This window comes from Coffea arabica, chromosome 10c, assembly GCF_036785885.1.
Source record: "Coffea arabica cultivar ET-39 chromosome 10c, Coffea Arabica ET-39 HiFi, whole genome shotgun sequence".
In the NCBI taxonomy this organism is placed as follows: domain Eukaryota; kingdom Viridiplantae; phylum Streptophyta; class Magnoliopsida; order Gentianales; family Rubiaceae; genus Coffea; species Coffea arabica.
This window is the reverse complement of record NC_092329.1, coordinates 53,395,586-53,416,368: the sequence shown is the minus strand read 5'-3', so window position 1 is coordinate 53,416,368 and position 20,783 is coordinate 53,395,586. Positions and strand designations below refer to the sequence as shown.

General features: G+C 34.9%; 1 protein-coding gene and 1 long non-coding RNA gene across 8 annotated transcripts; one reads left to right on the top strand and one right to left on the bottom strand.

Annotated features, from left to right (window-relative positions):
- Positions 1 to 4,283: 4,283 nt before the first annotated feature.
- On the bottom strand, positions 4,284 to 6,803 carry LOC140016313 (uncharacterized). Of its 4 annotated transcripts, none has more exons than XR_011822700.1 (4): positions 6,623 to 6,803; positions 5,641 to 5,747; positions 5,070 to 5,159; positions 4,284 to 4,519 (listed from the first exon to the last, which is right to left on the bottom strand). It is a non-coding gene; the product is annotated as an uncharacterized lncRNA (long non-coding RNA). The 4 variants fall into 4 exon arrangements; XR_011822699.1 differs by having other exon boundaries at positions 4,284 to 4,516; XR_011822701.1 differs by lacking the exon at positions 5,641 to 5,747.
- A 1,330-nt stretch (positions 6,804 to 8,133) lies between these two features.
- Positions 8,134 to 20,764, top strand: LOC113714798 (protein ALTERED SEED GERMINATION 2-like). Of its 4 annotated transcripts, none has more exons than XM_072069073.1 (20): positions 8,134 to 8,319; positions 8,511 to 8,591; positions 10,171 to 10,239; positions 10,597 to 10,674; positions 12,158 to 12,292; positions 12,373 to 12,480; positions 12,620 to 12,748; positions 13,308 to 13,423; positions 13,507 to 13,624; positions 14,707 to 14,812; positions 15,483 to 15,625; positions 15,741 to 15,911; positions 15,998 to 16,108; positions 16,615 to 16,726; positions 17,517 to 17,866; positions 18,329 to 18,419; positions 18,994 to 19,089; positions 19,228 to 19,298; positions 19,381 to 19,508; positions 20,111 to 20,764. In XM_072069073.1, exons 1-20 carry the CDS (start codon positions 8,149 to 8,151, stop codon positions 20,190 to 20,192), a joined length of 2,466 nt encoding a protein of 821 aa, XP_071925174.1. In that variant the 5' UTR covers positions 8,134 to 8,148; the 3' UTR covers positions 20,193 to 20,764. The 4 variants fall into 4 exon arrangements, with proteins under 4 accessions (XP_071925174.1, XP_071925172.1, XP_071925173.1 ...); XM_072069071.1 differs by having other exon boundaries at positions 16,612 to 16,726; positions 20,111 to 20,513; XM_072069072.1 differs by having other exon boundaries at positions 20,108 to 20,362.
- Positions 20,765 to 20,783: the final 19 nt, after the last annotated feature.

Sequence of the window (20,783 nt, the reverse complement as noted above, 5' to 3'; positions counted from 1 at the left end):
TGGAGTTAAATCTGCATAATCATCAGCATCAGGTATACGGTCTGAATCCGATGACATTATGAAAATTTCAATTTTTGCAAGGCCTCAAAGAACGGGAAGGGATACGGGAAGTAATAACCGGAGGAAGGACGATTAAACAAAAGTAACCAGAGGAATGACTATTAAAGAGAAGTGTCTGCCAAGTGTTAGAATTTCTTTTTCCATATTCCCTCTATTCCTTCTTTTAAAATAATTTTTTAGTGTTTTGAAACGCTTCGCTTGGATTTTTTTTTTTGAAATACGAAATAATCTTTCATATAAACTAATTATCAAATTTTTTTATCTGGTTAATTATCTATTTTTTTCTATCTATAGTTTTTCATTCGGATCTAATTTTGTCGTTTTAACAAAACATATTTTTTTGAAAATATGAAATAATCCTTCATCTAGACTAATTATCTATTTAAAAAATTGGATGCACGTATGCCCGAAAAAAGTTGATTGAACTTACCTGAATCAACAAATCCATGCAGAATTCAATATGGAGAAGATTGAGTAGAAATGAATTATTTGGATGGGATCTTAAAAAAGTGGTAAAGTATGAGGGATAGGTGCTAAGGAAAACATAGATTGAGGGGAGGACAAATTATTTGGATGGGACTTAAAATGTAGTGAGGGAGTGAGGAGATTTGAATCACGATCTCTATTACTTGGAGTTTCAACTTTACCCATTAGACCAATGTCTCGTTAGCTCATAAATCATATATACACTGCTTGTTAGTGTATATAAGATTTCTTAATTGTTGGTTGGAAATGTATGGTGCATTTAATAAAATGAAGTCTGAAAATTGAAATTTCAAATATGAATCCATTAAATCCATTAAGTTACTAAATAGATAAGTACTGAATTTGATACATTTGAGTGTATATACATTAAGTGGAATAGTTTATCACTTAATTTTGAGCAAGTTTTGTTTAAAAAATTTAATGTCACTTAATTAATTAATTCAAATATTGTTCTATTTTCGATTATCAAACGTGTTTGAACATATTAAGATTTGAACTCATTAAATTTAAGTGTTGAATTGGATTATCAAACAGGATATCACATTGAAGCCACGATTTGCATTTCACCATGCATTATTCTCTTATTGTTTTCGTGAATAAACACATGAGAAGAATTCGACATCATATAAATCTTTTTTCCTTTCCCTTTTTGTAGAGTTTTAAGGAACTTTCAGTTTTGCAAACCGTGTGCATATTTGCTTATCCAACTTAGTGGTTTCCTAAATTATGCAGAAGTATTTTGCACATGCAATACTCATCTTGAAAAAAGTTTGTTCCTTTTTTTTTCTAACAAACTACAACATCACTAAGGTACTCTAACAAATAAAATTTTAAAAATACTATAACAAAAGTAAAAATATTACTTAAAAAAAAAAAAAGCCCAATTGGGGTTGTATGTGATACTATTGAACTACTGTTGTGATTATTATTTTACAACAAAAATACCTAAAGCATTTAATTTGAAACTTTGTGACAGAAATTATTCATTATGCCATGACGAAAAGGAACAAAGACAAGTTAAACTCTAGCTACAAAATATGTAATTTCTCAAACTCGAGGGAAGTAAAGCAATTTGACCATGCAAACATTTTAATAGTATTATGAGTTTTAAATTCCACTTCCACACTTGGATAAAATTGATTGTAACCTCGAATAAAGTACGTTGTGAAAAAGATGGAGCACTTTTTACTGGTGGGAACTTTTGGATGAAATCACCCGTTCCAATTAATCCCTTGTTCATATATAAAAAAATAAATAAGGACTTCATCTTCTCTTTTTTATAGACAAAACCCTGAACCGTGTTCTATTCAAATTAATTTCAATGAATCTCGTGCTTTAAATCTTATTAGAGGCATAATGATCTTTTTGATTGTGATTGTAAATTAATTCCGTAGATTGTTTCCAATTTCTCCAGCCCAAGCATGGACCTATTGGACGTATAATCCTAATGTACAGTTGTTCTGTTGCGATTAGTGTTTTCCTATTTCTATTTTGTTTTTAAAAATGAAATTAAACACTTGTTATGTTTTTAATCTAAAATACAATATAAATGCGTTTGATTCATAACATTAAAAAAAAAAAGATGATCAATTTTGGTTTGAACAACACTATTCGGTATGCAAAAAAGAGTAATTAGTAACATCAAATGCATTCCTATAATAGTTGTGTATATTAAAATTAATAATAATATTTTACAAAATAATTGTATGGTTGTCAATAATCTATTTATCCTAATGCACTAACTTTTATTTATGATAATAACATGAGAACCCACTGGAGTCGAACCACTCCACAGCCATGTCTTCTTATTTTTTCTTTCCCCTAATGTTTTCTTTTCTTAATTCGTTGATGGAAATATATAAAATAAGGGTGTCAATAAAGGCCATGAACAACTTTTTATCAGCTTAGCTACCTGGATTGGAAATTTTTATCAACATAGCTATTTGGATTGGATCTAGGACGCGCAAGTTGAGTGTTATTCAATTCAAATTGATTCGTATAATTCTTATTATCTTTAGTGTAAAGCCCTATAATTGATTTAATTGCATGAGTTATAAATTTAAATTTCGGTTCTTCTATTCCATGCTCTTCGAGCACATGACGAGGTGGAATACCAAGTGTTAGTTGTTCGAAAAAATTAAAAAAAATTTCGCTAAAGTTTCTTGAATTTGGTGGGGATGATAATGTTTAAAATTTAAGGTTTGTCCACCCTTATATTTTGTATGTTTATCCTGTGCATTAAGGAGACATAATACAGAAATCTTTTAAATTTACAGTCAAGCTAGCATACGAGTTTATATTAAAAGTCGTAAGAATTACATCTATAGATTGAGTTTATTTAAATTTGTATTCAAACATACAAGTTTATATTAAAAGCTGTAAGAATTACATCTATCGTGTTGAAAAGAATTGAGTTTTCTTTAAATTTATACTCGACATATGGGTTTATATTAAAAGTTGCAAGACGCAATATTCTTGCGACTTTGAATATAAACTCATATATTGAGTATAGATTTAAATAAATAAAACTCAGGTCCTATTTGGATTGGTATTTTTAGAAATTTATATAACAAAGATGTACTGTAACCATTTGATATCTATGAGATAAAAATAGATTGGAAAATATATTTATGAAAAATGTAACCATCCACTGTAAAGATGGTTTTCATTGCTGGTTATTCAATTACGGAAGCGATCCATAGGCTTTCACTTTCGCGTCTCTCTAAAATTGCAATCATGATAAAATCTCAGTTTATTTAATTATTAAATCATCAAGGACTCCCACTACTCCCAAGCACACAAATTCTTTATAAATAGAAAGTGGAAGTCTTGTTTCTCAATAGTATAACACCATGTCAACCAATATCGATTTAACTTAGTTTGGATTGTGATTTTTCGTAAAAAATTTTCATGTTTCTGTAAACCCAATTTTCAATCATATTTTACGTCGCATATATCAAATCGCTACAGTATATTTTTTTATAAAAACTTCTAACAATAACAATTCAAATGGGACTTGAGTTTTCATTATTTAAATTTATATTCAACATACGAGTTAGAGTAAATATTATATACACTGACGGTGTATACATTATCACGGTTGGATACATGACACATCTACAAAATTTGAGTTTTAAATTTAAATTCGGACTATGTGTCATGCATCTAATGGTAAAAGTGTATATATTTTCATGTATAGAAGATTAATCCTAATATTAATAGCCGCAAGAATTACATAGGTCCTATTTGTCTGCTAGGTTTTTTGTCTAGTTTTTCTCTTACAAGTTTTTTAACAATTTTAGTTATAGTAATCTCAAAAACTTCTTAAAATTTGTAAAATATACACTTCAAAATACTCAAAAAAATTAAAAATTTTCCTTCTTCCCTTTTTTTTCTTCTTTCCTCACTTCAACCCACCATTACCTCTGTCGCCTGCTAACACTAGTTGGCACCTCTTTCGGTGCCGATAGAGAATTTTTTTCTATTCTTCTCCCTTTTCCTTTCTCCTCTCCTTCCTTCTCACCTGCTGGCTCTCTCCCCCCCATCCCTCTCTTGCTACCCTTCCAAGGGAGAGGGGAAAGGTGGCAGGGGAGGGATGGCGGAGAGAGGCGGTGGGTGAGAGGGGAGAGAAAGTGTGACGACCCCACCTCCCCCTAAGGCGAATCAGAGGGTTTAGCGGGTCGCTTGCCCAATTCGCGCCAGAACTCGAAGGCAAAGCAAAAAAAACTATTCACACGGCAAAAGAGTACTATTCACATTATATACATCGGCAAAAAAGTTATGTTTACATCCCCAAAATTAACTACCCATACCATTACATCCTTATGATTATAATCAAAACCAAAGAGTAAACCCTAAGAAGGGTCTTTACACGGATCACTATAAAAGGGAAAAACATTTTAACTATTCGGTGATTACAAACAAAACCCAACTATACTAGTGATGGTGCCAAAATTTTCTCGCGTCGGCCCTGCTAAGGAAAACAAAAGAAAAGGGGGTAAGTTAGAAGCTTAGTGACTAACCAGGGGTAAAAATGTAATTTTTTTTTTCATGTCTACATTTGCACAGTGAGAGCAAAGCAAAAGCAGAAAAGTAACACCACATGATAAAGATACGGGTGACTCCCAAGCCAACTCATTTGTCGAGCTTGATCACTGGTTGACCCTTGAGATCCTGAGCCACACAGCTCGCTTCTCTTAAAGGATCCCACATACAGAGACCATGAGCCTCAACTCAAGTCACGAGCAATAAATGCTCTAAAATATTTTTCAAGCAATAAATGCTCTAAAATCGTAGTTCTAGCAATAAATGCTCCCAAATTACGTCACAAGCAATAAATGCTTCGCAAATGTTTCACAAGCAATAAATGCTCTATAACAAATCACAAAATCATATTTCACAGGTATCAAGAGCAACTAATGGGGTTTAGATCGAGTGCGATAAAGTACACCCTCGCTTAAGTGCCCATTTTTCATAGTAAACTCATATTAGTATTGAGTTACACAGAAACCCTGATTAATCACCTAAAGAGCAAGTATAATGAGAGAAAATACGGAAATGAATTCAAGTCGCCAGCTAGTGGGCCACACCGGCTCCGTCTAACTCGTCACCGCCTGTAGCAGAAGGTTGAGCCATATTATCATACAAACAACTACTAAAGTGCGTAAATTGAGCAAAACGGCAAAATTGGCACATGCATGTGCGGAATCAGCAAACGGAAATGGAAACGACCGGCAAACGGAAATGGGCATAGTTACTGTCCCAAACTGTTTTGACCCTAAGTTGGGTTAGGAATGTCGGATTAAAGTGTATCAGATACCGTTTTGAAGCTAAAAGAAAAGGCTACAACTTTTGTGTAGACACCTAAATCTGGATCTGAATAGAAATAGGTCGAAAGTATGGAAAACAGTGCCAAAAGTTCATACTTTAGGGTGATGGACAGGGTATGTTTGCCGGACCATAACTCACAGCTCACAAACCCAAATCAAGAAATTCCAAAGGCATTGGAAAGCTAAGACATAAGGTTAAAACTTTTATGTTTTGGCCAGGACCTAGATCAACTCAGAACAGAACGAAAAATGAGTGCTAAATTACCTGTCAGAACTGTCCAGTGCTCAAGGCAGTTCTGACTCACGATCTTGTTTTGGCTATAACGGGAGCTACGAAGCTCGGATTTGGACGCACTTTATACTGTTTTGAATCTGAAACAAAGCTCTACATTTATTATGAAGACACCAATACCCAATTCCATCGTTATCCATACGAACTGATCATGGTCAGAAGCTAATTTACAAAATGTGACCAAACCAGAATTTGAAAGCTGAGTGAGGGTTTTGGCTATAACTCAGCCTACACACCTCCGTTTGACCTGAAATTTTGCAGGAATAACAAGGACTTAAGAATCTACAACTTTCATGTTTTGAGCAGCTTCCAAATCAGCACGCAGCATAAATAAAAATAGAGCCCAATTCGAATTTGTGGACTGCCATGTTTCCAGTTTTGCCGGTTTTGTATATTGTAACCGTGTGATCCGTTTCTCTAATTCTTATCCAAGTCTTCTAACCAATTTCATACCAAATAATATTACATATATCAGATTCTAAAAGACCTAACAATGGTCCAAAATTTTCTCCGCAAATTATCATAAAATTACCAAATACTAACCACCATTTAGATTCCAATTCCACTAGTTCTTTCTTAACTTCAAAACCCTAATCAATCAAACCTTAACTTTCCAAGTTCCAACTAAACCAAACTAATTTCTCTTTTCATTAGGGTTTCATAACCAAATCTGATTTTTGCTAAAAACCAACATACAAGTGCATTTAAGATAGCAAGGATTCCATTTACAAGCTCAAAACCAACCAAATCAACTTAATAGCTCGTGAGATCAAAAGACCTAATTCTACATAGCTCAATCGAAATTTAAGCAACCAGAAATCAACAACATAAACCATTAAACTGTACCATAAACACCATACAAACCATACAAGTTCATATCCTCAACAAGAAACATCACTTTCATGGCTTCACAACTCAAGCACCCAACTTTACCTTTCAAAGAGAGATGATTTACCTTTCAAATAAGCTTTGTGGATGATCAAATCACTCTAATCAAGTTCCAAAGTTGTTGTTCTAGGCTCCAAACTCAAGATTAATGGTGAAACTTGAAAAATTGTGGAAGAAATCTCCCCCCTCTCTTGCTCTCTCACTCTCTCAGCCTTTCCTCTCTCTCTCTCTCTTTAGTTTTTGATTTAGTTTATGTCTTGTGTTCTCTTGGATGTTCTAGAATTAATACTTAGTCAAGACCATTAGTAGATATTTTCCACCAACCAATCACATACAAGATGATTATTCACTTCCTAGTCCTTGCAACTTCCTTTTTGTTTCCTCACAGTCTTGCCCACAAATGTTTGGAACTCTTGCACTTAACTCCATAGGATACAACTTATTCTAATCCAAAATACTTTGTCACACTTAATCATTTCACTAATCACCTTATTATCTTAATCACCCATCCTTAATTATTCCTTTTTCCACATAAACGTAACTAAATCACAATCTTTTTACATTAGCTCAATTAAGTGTTTTAAACCCAACTTAAAGTTGTTCAATTAACAAAACACTAGAGAATTTACTAGTGTAAGACTTTGTAGCTTTCTAATCCTACTTAACCTTTATAAAAGAAATCGAATCCGGTATCTACTCATACGAAAACATACATTAGCATGCATAATAGTTACTACCACATAAACTTATGATTAATATGTAAACTAGGATTTTGTGTAAAAATATCAAAGGTGTAAATCCATTAGGGTTTTAATAAAATTCCAAATTAAGGTTTTTTCGATTCTAAAAGCAAAATCACATGTAAAGAATTACCATCATCCTTAAAATCAAATTTTATAGCAAAATTTAGCACTAATAATCCTTATTCAAAATTAAGGACGAATCGGGATCTCACAGAAAGGAAGAAGGAGAAGAGAAAGAAAGAAAGAAAAAAGAAAAAGAAAAAAAGAAAGCCTACTACTATGGTGTCGACGGTCGGTGAGTGGTGAGGTGAGGGAGAAGGAGAGGAAAGAAAAGAAAAAGAAAAAAAGAGTTTTCCATCTTAAATTTTTTTTTACAAATTCTACAATAAGTTATAGGAAACCAACTACCACTAGAATAGTTTACCACCATATGTTTTTGTGAGATGGGAGATCAAGAATTTAAACCTTACCTCCCATTATGTTACCATTAATGTGGATTGTCTTATATTCATATGGGTGCGCAATCCGATGGTGATTCAGTTTCCGTCGGTTTCCTCGATCTAATTAGGTCGATCCAATTAAATCACTCCCTTAGAATAGATTAAAACACTAGTAGATGATGACGGTTGATAAAAAAAATACAATAAATTATAATAAAGTTTTAGGTAAATTTTCAAAAAATTCATTTGGCAAACAGGGCTACAAAATTCAAAGAAACTTGATGTATACTGTTAATGTGGGCCATAAACAAAGCTGATTAGCACACGAGGCACGCACCTTGCACCCGTGTTCCCGTAACGCTCGAAAAGCCGGCCGGGGCAAAAATATCACAAACAAAAAAAAACATAAAATGGACGGGAAAAACCACGAAGATGACGTTGTTAAAGCAAAGACGTCGTCACTCTCAGTGTATTGCTACGCCAACCCAGGCCAGGCCTGCCCAGCCCAGCCCAGTCCAACCGACTCACTGCATTTTTTTACTTCCGTCACCCAGCTCTTCAAGTCTATTTTGATCATCAGTGTAAACTTTTTTATTTATTTTTCCATAATTATCATCATCAACACCATCTTCGATTCCAATTACTGTAAATTGAGCTATGTTAGGGCTTGAGTTTTTGTTTTCTCTCGTCTTTAATTAAACGTCTTTTTTTTTCTCCCTTTTTTTGGGCTGTTTAAGTAAATTAGTTCTGTCTAAAGTTCCATTATTGGAAGGTTCCGGAAATGGAGTCGCTGCGTTTTCACGACGGTAACATCACCGACTTGATCGATTCTCGTATTCTCGGCCTTCGTTCCGTACGTTATCCATGCTCTTTCCTTCCTTCTCTCTCTCTCTCTCTCTCTGTTTTTTGGTTGATGATCATTATTCATCAATGCTTTTTCCTCAATTTGCTATGGTGCATTAGAATTTGGTTGTAATAGGAATATTGTGGAATCTCTCTCTCTGTCTCTCTCTCTCTCTTTAATTTCAATTTTTATTTGTTTCTGGTGTTGGAAGTTATTTGCATTTCAGGTGGTAATGTGACGTAGTATTCTGGTTTTTTTTTTTTTTTTTTATATACTGGATTTTTGTACTGCCTTGATTGCGTCATAATGTGATCGAGTATAATTAAATCAAGTTAGTTGCTGATTGTTGTGATTGTTTTTCTTGTAAAGCCATTGCTGGCATTCGGACTAAAATGTGCTTAGTGAAAATTAATGTGGAGCGGAATTGGCGTCTGTTTTTATACAGCAATTGGACAATAGTGAATCTTGATTAGTTTAATAGGAGTGTTTACAAAAGATTCTTTGGGTCAATGACTGCTCATGCTGTAGAGACAAGTAATGAATTTTAAGTGTTAGTGGTATTTTTATCTTTTCATTCATAATGGAAGTGAGCTACTTTACATTTCCTCATAAAGCATGGTCGAGGTGTCCTCAACAAGCTTCATAGCCAGAGTCCATCTCGATGATAAAAAAGTAGACAGCAAGAAGTGGCTCAAAGGTGGAATTGCTGAATTTGTGAGGGTCTGTAACAAAGAGGTAGGTTGAGAGAGATTGGCCTGTTGGAGGTGTAATAAAGTGCATAAGGAGTTGGCTCAATCAGCTGATTAGGTGATGAGTGACCTATATCCTGGAACCCCTTTTACTTGCTTTGCAAGTCGTGTGCACCATGCATGGATGATGTGATCTGAACCTGACTATCATCATTATTTACATGCTGGAGAGAAAACATTAAAACATACGTATTTCTGTTCACATTGACTTTCGATGAGCTCTGATAACATCATCACTGGTTATGGGCTGTTTTGTCATTTCCCATTTTGGTTCGTACTTTCCTTAGAGTCGTTTTTTGACGAAGCAAATTCTTTTTGAGTGAGTCATGCATCATCCTTTAGAGTTGTCAAAGTTTTCCATCTGATATTTGTGCTTCCTGAGAATGGCCCATCTGATATTTGAGCTGCTTCTTGAAGACTTGATAAATTTCATCCAAGCACGATGCTTGGGTTCTTGTCTACTCATGACTTTTTCATGCTCAAAATGGCTTAAACGGAAATTCTGTATCGCATAATAACTACATACATTCCTGTTCTATCACAAAAGTTTTATAATTCCATATCCAGTATATGTGTGTATGTATATGTACACATCTGTATATATATATCTCCAGCTTGAAAAGGTCATGCAAGCTAGCAATATGAACTCTTGCCTTTTGGTTTGATTTTTTTATTCGTATATACTCTTTTTTATTCAATTGTGTTGGTTGTTTCATTTGTTGTCCCCCACCCCCCCCCCCAAAAAAAAATTCTTGCACAACATATATTTCTAATATATATATATATATATATATATATATATATATCTTTGCTCTTCTGATGCTTTTGTTGCTTAATAGGACATTACTCACAGTTTGCAAGTGCACTCCTCAATGGTGCGAAGGTTGTTCTTGGAGAGAGAATTGGAGGTGTGTAAATGTTAAACAGATACTCTGCTACTGGTAGAAACTTGACAAAAAGAAAAATATTGCTTCTTCATGTCGTGTTTCTGGCCAACATGCATATATTTGGATAGCCAAATTATGGTCCCTTTGTGCTTCCTCTTAATTATTTCCATTAGTTTTCCACCTGAAAGATGCCAATTCCTGAATGCTAATTTTTCTTGTTTGCTAAACATCTAATTTCCTGAGTATTATTGCTTATTTAATTGGAAGCTACACTTCTTGCCAATCTATGCTCTTTAAGTTTTTATGAGAACAATGTTGGGTTTATTTTGGTATGTTCTAGATGATGTTTCTAATTCACTTTCTCCATATTTTTGTCAGGGGCATAGGGGTTGTGTGAATGCTGTGGCTTGGAATTCAGAAGGCTCACTTTTAATATCTGGATCTGATGATACACAGGTATGAATTTGTGGCTTTTTCATTTATTGTCCGTGATGCATGCTTTTGCAAATTCACTGTTGGAGGCTTTTGTTCAATTGTTACTCTTGGTGTGAATTTGAACAAAGTACTTCTCTTTTGTATAGCATACTTAACGAGGACATGTTGAAGCACTTTGGATTGAAAATGTGATGAATAACCCAAAGTAGAGACATTTGTTTAAAATTTGAAGCTGGATGTCTCAGGAGTTATATGAAGGATCACATTTCTTCGTTAGTTCGTATACTTTTTTAGTCAGTTTTTTGTTCCCTTTCTCCATAGTTTACAAGGAAAAGTATGAAGCTCTTAACTCTGGAGATGCTTTGTTCTATATTAGAACATGATGTGGATATGCATAAAAATATTGAATGTGACTCATCTTAGCATAACATAGCTCAAAATTTTGTGCCAAGGCACATGAAATTACTCAATTCTGGGTTGGCTGTTGCTGTTTTTGATGGGGAAAAAAATTTTGCGTTGTATTAATTGTATGAATTTGTTACCAGAAAGGTATTTAATAGTTGGGTCTTAGTGCATATGTGATAAAAGATAGGATGTTACAATTTAGGAGTTTTGTCTATGCTGATGAAAAGTAGTTTCAGCCAGTGATGGGCCTTATAATAACATTACCAAGATGGAATTCTTGAGATGAAGATTGGATTTAAGCTGAAAAAGGGCGGATGCAACTTTGTTGTGGTCTTTTTGAAAAAAATTGCTGAAAATTACACAAAAATACTATTATTTGATTGTGACAGGAAGTTTTTTTTTTTTTTTTTGTGTACCTCATTGACAGGATTTGAGTTTTTAAACTGAAGATTCTGAGGCTACATGATGGTCACCTGTTTAGATAGGCATTAAGAAGAGATTGTTGAATAATTGTTCAGTCCATGTATTTGCTGCTTGATTATTGTGTAGCAATCTGTAATATAGCCTTTAAATGGCATGCTGGAGGGATTTAGTGCTGGTTTGGCTGCCTTTAAGGAGAATGGTTATGGATTGCTTCAAATTTTAACTTGTGATCATGATGATGAGGTTTGTACTCAAAATAATTATCTGGATCAGAGGAATACCTCCTCCTCTAAATTGTGTTCTTCAAATTGGATTTTTAAGATTCTTCCATTGAAATATATTAGTGAATGTATCTATTTTGGATCTATTAGCTGTGATGTTATATGTCTAGTCTGATAAATGAATGCACAAATGATGTGGTGCCGCTGCAGTACTTTTGTATGTCATCTAGAATTGGTTTACATGTGATGTGTTTTACTACCTTGCTTACTGTGCATTGTTGATGCCAACTTTCTACTTTTTGTGTTGCACTGTTTTTCCCATGATGAAAGAATACTCTTTGCTTGTAAGTTGGAGTGATGATTTTGGTTTCTTGTATTTTAGTTGTACGTTCTTTTTACTTTCCCTTTTTTAAAATTTCCAAGTTTTACTTCATACATGCTTTTATCTATTGCAGATTAACATTTGGAGTTATTCAAGCCGGAAGCTTTTGCACTCTATTGAGACTGGGCATTCTACTAATATATTCTGTACAAAATTTGTTCCTGAGACTTCAGATGAGCTTGTGGTTTCTGGGGCCGGAGATGCTGAAGTAATTATATATTGATATTGATAACTTGTGAAGAGTTGGGTGGATGAAATTTTCACTTAGTGTATATTCTTGTATGTCAGGTTCGGCTCTTTAATTTGTCTCGATTGAGTGGTAGAGGACTTGATGAAAACATGATTACTCCTTCGGCAATTTTTCAATGTCACACCAGGAGGGTTAAAAAATTAGCTGTAAGATCTCACTGTAACTCCCTAAGGTGTTGGTCTTTATTTCCAATTCTTTGTCATGTATTATTTAAGTGAAAAAGTTCAATTACAGTTCGCAATCTTGTTCCTCAGCTGTTATGTTTAATTACATATTCATTGCCAGGTAGAAGTTGGAAACCCAAATGTTGTGTGGAGTGCTAGTGAAGATGGGACTTTGAGGCAGCACGATTTTCGGGAAGGTGCTTCATGCCCCCCAGCAGGATCTTCTCACCAAGAATGTCGCAATATTCTAGTTAGTTCTTAACCCTCATGCACCTACTCCCTGATTTTTCCTTCCTGCAGGCACTTTGTTTCTACTATCACTTTGTTCCCATTATCCCAATATTTCTTGAGATGCAATCTTGGATTTTTCAATGCTGTAGTTTACTTGAGATGGGACTAAACGCATTCTGTAGAAGTTTTCTGAGATAGTGTGGGTTAGGTCATGAGGCATTTCATTCTATTGGTCCCAAAAACTATGGGCCTTTCAGGCTTGTGATTAAGAGATCAAGAATGATCTTTTTGGTTCCTTTCTTTACAGTATTTCCCCTAGATTCTTTTTGAATTTGGTGGTTGTATCTATATCTGCTCTTAGTTGATCAAGCTTTGAGCTTGAACTAATTATTTTTAGTGTAAATATCCTTATTTTGATTTGTTATTTGAGAATTTAATCTAGTAAGTTTAAATCTTGATCTTACCCAGTCTTTTTGCCTCTATTTGCGTTTCCCTTAGTGTTCTTTTAGCTCTATGGTGCTTGAACTTTGTTTGTTTAAAGTTATCAAATTCATGATAAAGTTTGACATTCATGGCAGCTTGACTTGCGTTGGGGAGCCAAGAAGTCATTAGCTGATCCTCCCAAGCAATCTCTTGCACTGAAGTCTTGTGATCTCAGTTTTACGAGGCCGCATTTGCTCCTTGTTGGTGGGAGGTAAACTTTGTAGTTAATGGTAATTGAATATGTGGTTTTCCACGTGTTACTGCTAAAACTAATCTCCACAATTAAAATTGCAGCGATGCATTTGCCCGTTTGTATGATAGAAGAATGCTGCCACCATTATCATCCAGTGAAAAGAAGTTGCCGCCACCTCCTTGTGTCAGCTACTTTTGTCCAATGCATCTTTCTGATCGTGTTAGTATGGCCTTTTCAAATAATTATATGTTTATAGTGCCCAATTTATGCTATTTCCTAACTCTCTATCTGTCTAAGATTTTCATTAGTCTCACTATGAATTCGTATTAGTATTTTATGGGTGTTGATGCTAAATCAGCTGAGCTCTACTTGGCTTGTATGCACTGTTATTATGCTCGGAACTACTGTTTATGCTTGTTGATAGAGATTTGCACCGGACTATTTACATTGTTATATTGGATAAACTTTGCGGTTGATCTTTTGTTGCAGGAAGGTGCATTTGAGGTTTTTAATTCTTGCTCTCTTTTATTCCTAGTCATTGAAAATTACCTTGCATTACCTTGTTTAAGTGAGCTCTTGTGCTCTTGCAGTGACGCATAGAATTGCAAAATATACCGAAGAACTTTGGTATAGTAATGCACAAATTACTAGGAATAAAAGAAAAAAAAGTTTCTCACTTAAGGTATAATGATAAGAAAAGCACAACTATCTTGGTTGTATTTCCATTGAATCTTGTAAGTTACTATTCTGCTGGTTGTGATTTGTCCATAATTGTAATATCCAATTATTTTTACAGGATAGATATAGTGTGTTTTGTAGGCTTACCATACCATAGCTTGTCTAAATCGGACTGATTGAGTTTAGTTGTAACGAAATAGGTGAACAGAAATAGGTGTTTTAATTGTTTATCTTTTTAAATAACTGTAAGCTGAGTTATCTTGACAATCAACTTGATTTTTGAAGAATATGGTTCTTGTTTGGCTTTTCTTTGAGAAGCAGAAACTCTAGCGGAACCCTGGTTCTTCACCTGAAGAGACATGAATGATTTAATTGGTAGAAAGAACTCAAGTTGATCAAAAGCGGCTTAGATCATTTTTTGGTTGTTTTTGACAAATATTGGCATTATGATAAACTTGTGTTTAGATTTTTTTTATCCACAGGACTGATGTTTCTAGATCTATTCATAGACGAAAGTAATATTTTGATAGTTTTTTTTGGGGGGACAGTTATTGCACTATGTTTTGGGTTAAGAGTCTTATAGGTCTATACCTGCGAATTCTGATTTACTCGTTTTTGTCCAGGGGCGTTCTAGCATACATCTAACCCACGTCGCCTTTAGCCCCAATTCTGAGGAGGTTCTTCTCAGTTATAGTGGGGAGCATGTATACCTGATGGATGTAAATCCCGGTATAGTTTTCACTGGAACTCATATGCATGTATATATTCACGTGTTGTTTAATTTATGATGGTGCTCTGTACTAGAAAAGCTTTTCTACTCTGGTTTTTGTCTTCTGATTTATGTTTTAGTGATCTAAAATGTTCCTCGGTAATTGAGGATAACCTTTACTTGAAATTTGAGTCCAACATGTCAAAAATAAAGGAAGGACTACTCATGTCTGGATAAAATATAATTATTATAGAAAAACTGGCACCTCATATTTTAGGCACAATTGCTTGTCTATTCTTTCAAATGCTCTGATTCCTCAAGTTGAAGGAGAGATGATCATTTTATCAGTGGAGTAGGGCTTCAAGCTTACATTATTGATGGTTTTAGAAAAATGGCTTGAATACCTTGAACAAAAAAAAGGGTTAAATACCTTGTAATGGCAAGTCAACTATAACACGTATTGACAATTAAAAAAACAACATATTGAAAATATGCATATTTAAGACCTTTATATCCATGTTAAATTGATTTTGTATATTATGCTTTGCTTAGCAAATTACTAAGGGCACTTCATTTGGAAAATTGGGAATTAGAAATTTTCATTCAACTTCGTCGAGCTTCTTTTGTTGGTCTGATTTTATTATATGAAAAACAGGATACCAGATTATTGATGCTACATTGTGTTTGCAGCAACTGGAAGTAGTATGCGGTACACGGTAGGAGATATCACAAAACTGACAAGCTTTGCTCCCATACTCAATGGAGTGGAATTGCAACAGTCATTTCCTCGTGTCTGCTCTAATGGATCTAGTAAAGGCCATGTTGCTGCTAGGGTGTGCTTCTGTGTGTTCTCCATTTTTATTCTGTTTGTACGGTCTGTTAAAGCCTTGTGTCATTTCCTTTAAGAGATGGGAACTTAATTTTCTTTCCCTTTTGGGTTTTCCCCAGCTTGACAAGTGCAGAAAACTGATCCAGTTTGCTGGAAAATCACTGAAGGGTGAAACAAGCTCTTATGATGGAATTGAGGCTTGTAATGAAGTTTTGGATGGCCATGGTCATGAGATTGGACCTTCATTAATGCTCGAGTGTTTGTGTATACGTGCAGCTTTGTTGCTTAAGGTTATTAAAAAATCATTGTCCAAGAATTTAAAGTTTTACTTGCTAATAATGTTGCTTAGATTAACATATACATCACTGTTTTTCAGCGGAAATGGAAAAATGATGTTCATATGGCAATAAGAGATTGCTATAGAGCTAGGAAAATCAATTCTTCTTCTTTGAAGGCACTGCTTTGTATGTCTGAAGCTTTATTTCAGGCAAGTGAACTTTGATATTTTTGGAATGGGCATAGATTAATATTGATCTAGACAAGGGTTGAAACTGATGGCACTGTTTATGCTTTAATTTTTTCTGAGACAAGTGATAAGATTGAAGTTGTGGCTAAATTTTCATGATCGCCCTTGGTTTGTGATTTTTGGCTGCTATATGGAACAGATAGACTTCTAGCATATGCGAATTTTCTCTGGAGTTCTTTTATGGAATTTATGTGAAACTCTTTAAGATGTAGTGGTTAGTCTGTTTATTGTCATATCTTTTTTTGATGTTTAACTTTAAATAAGCTGTCCTTTGTGCATGTTGCTTCAATTAGTTTGGTATATGGGGATCATTTGTTCTATTTTTATTACAGACAGACTAATAACATATGCAGACATGTGCGTCTTTTTTTTTTTGGCATTTAAATATTCTTCAAAATGCAAACCTTGAACATTGGTATGTAGCTCTATGTTTAATTCTGCAAGGTCTTTCTGTTCTTATCTAGCAGTTGGGGAAGCATAAAGAAGCGCTTGACTTTGCTTTTGCTGCCCAAACATTGGCTCCATCTGATTCTGAAGTTCTAGAAAAGGTTGAGAATATAAAGAATCTCATAGCTGCAGGTGAGTTTTAGTTCCTAGTAAAAGTGCAAGAAGATGCGTTTCACTGAATATATTGTGGATGGATAATATAGTCATAAGTTTAAAACGTTGGCAAGGGACTCTCTCTGTGTGTATTGCTTGTCATGTTTCACTGTTTTACTCTAAAGGACTAAAACAAGATTGCATTACAATCACATCTGACATCTGTCTTCGCTCCTCTTCTTCTGGAGTTTTTTTTTGGGGGGGTGGGGGGGGGGGGTGTTGTGGACGCCTTGGGAAGGGGGCCCACTTTGAAGTGACCTGATTCGCTATTAATTTTGGTGGACTAAATACTATTTGTAAGTGGCTAATAGCTTGATACTGATTATAATATTATATAGCTGTCAGGTGATTGCCCTTGAAGTACCAGTCCATCTCAATTCTCTTTGACATGTTGCCCATTTTCAACCCTCACATATTTGTAAAACAATTACTTCTGCTATCCACCAATAACTCCATTTGCTATGGTATGTGCCATTGTTATCTCATTCGTAGCTACCTTTGTAGCCCGTTTCCATAGTGCCCTAATGCTTTAAAAGCATGTACTCCATCATCATATGGTGAAGCTGTCATGCTTAACCAGAAGAAAACTTGAACTTTGTCGTGTTTGAAGTGTTTAAGGCTTTATTACCCTGGTATTGCTGGACTGTTGAATTTTAATTTTTGAGAGGCTTCAACTACGCCATCTATATGTCATATACAGTAATCATAGTAGCTATTTCATTGCGGCTAATGATGTGTTCACCTGTTGCGTGACATATTTAATTGACAGCTGAAGCTGAGAAAAACAAGACTACCAATGGAGGATCTAATTCTGAACCTCGATCTGCAAGGTTACTGTCATTGAGTGACATACTTTATCGTTCTGAGGCTAATAGTGATGCTTCACAAGATGGTCCAAGGTCTGAAAGAGAAGATTCAGATTATGATGAGGAATTAGAGCTGGATTTTGAGACAGCATTACCAGAAGATGAAGGACGGGATATTGAGTCCAATGTTCTTCACGGGAGTTTAAATTTAAGGATCCATAGGAGAGATGATGCAAATATGGAGACTGGACGTGCAAATGGTTCTTGTGAATCACCTGCATCATCGTGTCAAAATGATAAAGCACCTTATGAGGTCGTGAATAGTGGTTTTACTTTTTTTTTTTATTGTTGTTGTTGTCATTGTCTTCTGTTTAGCATCTGCCATCTCCCCCATTTTCCGAGGAAATATTTGTACAATAATGTGGATCCTATATCCAGGATACCTCTTTTCTTTATCTGGGCATATACTAACTCCACAATTTTTGTGCAGAAACTAATATCTTCAATTTATGTTCTGTGGACTTTGTCATATTTTGTTTGCTTTCTGAATCCCATTGGCAATGTCTTGTGCAGGATTTATCATGGACAAATCTGATAGTAGTCTCCTCTCACAGACATATGCACACATTCTAAATAGATTATATAGGAATCTTCTCATGTTTGGATTCAGATTAGAGTCAATAGTTATATCCTTACTATCACAATTTGCTGTTATTGACAGAACCTATCCTTGTCTTGTTTTCTCTGTAATTCATTTGTTGTCTTTTCCTTGCAGCCTGAGGCAGTCACAGACATGAAGCAAAGATATGTTGGCCACTGTAATGTTGGCACTGATATAAAACAAGCCAGTTTTCTTGGGCAAAGAGGTAATTGCTGAATCTAACTTAGAAGATCTTTGAGCATAACATGTTTAATTAATTTGACTGGAAATAGGAATATTATACATACATACATACATATATAAATATAATATATATATATATATATATATATTGGATAAGGCATATGCCTTTTATAAGCTTTAGACTAAATTATAATCTCAATGCACTTTCCTTGGACTTCTTTGATCTTGTGTATATAAATTCTCGTCATGCTAAAACTAGAAATTGTATTTTAAGGAACATAAGATTTCTTTTTTAAAATTATCTTTTCATAGGTGCTGTATACGTTTGATTCATTTTGTTGCTGTTTTGTCAGTCTTATGTATGCAACAGTTTTTTTTCACACAGATTCTCCTCTCATTGTTTATTGTAATCGATTTGGTATAAAGCAATGGGTGCAATGTTGTTGAAGAGAGTAAAGTGAGGTTTATTTAGTTTGAGGTTCTTGAGTGCATTTGACATGCGTTAGCTGCTACTATCTGATTTTAGATCATGGAGTCATGTTTATGCTCAGTGACTTTTGATGAAATTTTTTCTCAGCCTTTTCTTTGCAAATCAGGTGAATATATTGCTAGTGGAAGTGATGATGGCAGATGGTTCATATGGGAGAAGAGAACTGGTAGATTAGTAAAAATACTACATGGAGATGATGCGGGTAACTAGTACTTGCTCAAACTAAATGACAATTGGCAATTGATCTGCTCTATAATACTTGTCTTTTTCCCATTAAAATTTATATATATGTAGATTTGATGTATATTTGATCTGAATCTTCTCCTTTGTGGATCTACAGTTGTGAATTGCATCCAGTGTCATCCATTTGATTGTGTTGTGGCTACTAGTGGAATTGACAATACAATAAAGGTTAGAATGAGAAACAACAGGCATATTTGTTTCATGTATCTGTGAGGATTTAATTTGTTTGTCATCTGTTGTGTTGATGCAGATTTGGACACCTAGTGCTTCAGTTCCTTCCAGTGTAGCTGGTGGAGCGGCTGGACCAGAGACTTCAGATGTTCTAGATGCAATGGAAAACAATCAGCGAAGGTTAAGTCAGAGTCGGGAAGCAATCTTGTAAGGCCTCTGTCTCGCTCGCTCTCTTTCTCGCCAAAGAAATGATATGGAAAAGCATGGTCATACAGACATTTGGAAAGATTAGTGGTAGCAGTCTTAGAAGTACACAAACATAAGCCACTAATGATGTTTCTGTCCTAGTCGTCGTGCCTAATATTTCTGCATTGCTGTCTTCTCAAAATAGCCATAATCAAAGCGTACTTTATAATTTCTGAGTTCCTGGGAAAACGGAGATTGTTTGGGACCCAAGTTTTTTGCCAAGTTTGTCTGCTACAAGTTTTTTAAAAACTTTAGCTACAGTAACCTCAAAAAATTTCTCAAAATTTTTAAACTATACACTTCAAAATATTCAAAAATCTACACATTTCAAAAATTTTTTAAAAAGCTTCTACAGTAAACTATAATAAAGTTTTAGACAAACTCCTAAAAAACTTACCTTCCAAACAGAAAAAAATTGAAGAATTGGATCTATGTCCAAGAATTACGCTAAGCAAACAATTTCTCTTTGTTTTGCCGTCCTCGTGTCAAATATTCTTGGCTATTTTAATATCGTTCTTTCCACAAGATTTCTGACTGTCTACCTTTGCCTTGGTACTTAGCAGGCCCTTTGAAATCTTGGAAAGATTTCGGATGCATGAATTTGCAGAAGGCAGCTTGCATCCATTCGAGTGCACACAGAGCTAGCAGCATCCTACCTCAAGTGCAAGGGTAACGAGCACTTCTAATAGTTGAGAAGTCCACTCTTGCATTCCTGTAGATGCTCTCCCTCGCTCCACTCTTAAATATTACAACAACGGAATACTAGCCAAATTGCACTATTTACTGAAATACAACTCTGCACCAATAGTAACAAATGACGTTCTCTCTGATCCTCATTGATCTCTTTGCATGTGGTCGGATGCTGGATGTAAATTTTTGGAGCATGCAACATTTATCATTCAGGGGGAACAGGGATTGAAGTTATTATGTTGGTCATTGTGGATGCCAATGACCTTTGTGAAGCACTTTGGCTTAAAGTTGTCAAGCATTGTCTCTTCTTCGTTGTGTAGTTTCTTTCCAAATTCTGTTGGCAGCTGATGGCTGTCTCTTTGAGTCTTCTTTTTTGACCCTTAACGTTATATATATGTGTATATATACATATATCTGTTGCACTTTGTGCATCACTGGTGTATAGTGTATCCTAATTTTTGGTCCGTGCAAGAGTGAAACTGTACATGGCGGGCTATACCTTTTGGGGGTACTGCTTTCTACAACAATTCGAGTCTTTCGTGCCAA

What these genes read in the sequence shown, in the direction of transcription:
- LOC113714798 (XM_072069070.1), top strand. Translation starts at nt 8,149, where the DNA reads ATGGACGGGAAAAACCACGAAGATGACGTTGTTAAAGCAAAGACGTCG. An exon ending in CTGGATCTGATGATACACAG is followed by an intron (nt 10,675 to 12,157) that starts GTATGAATTTGT and finishes TATCTATTGCAG; the next exon opens with ATTAACATTTGGAGTTATTC. An exon ending in CAGTTTTCTTGGGCAAAGAG is followed by an intron (nt 18,420 to 18,993) that starts GTAATTGCTGAA and finishes TTTGCAAATCAG; the next exon opens with GTGAATATATTGCTAGTGGA.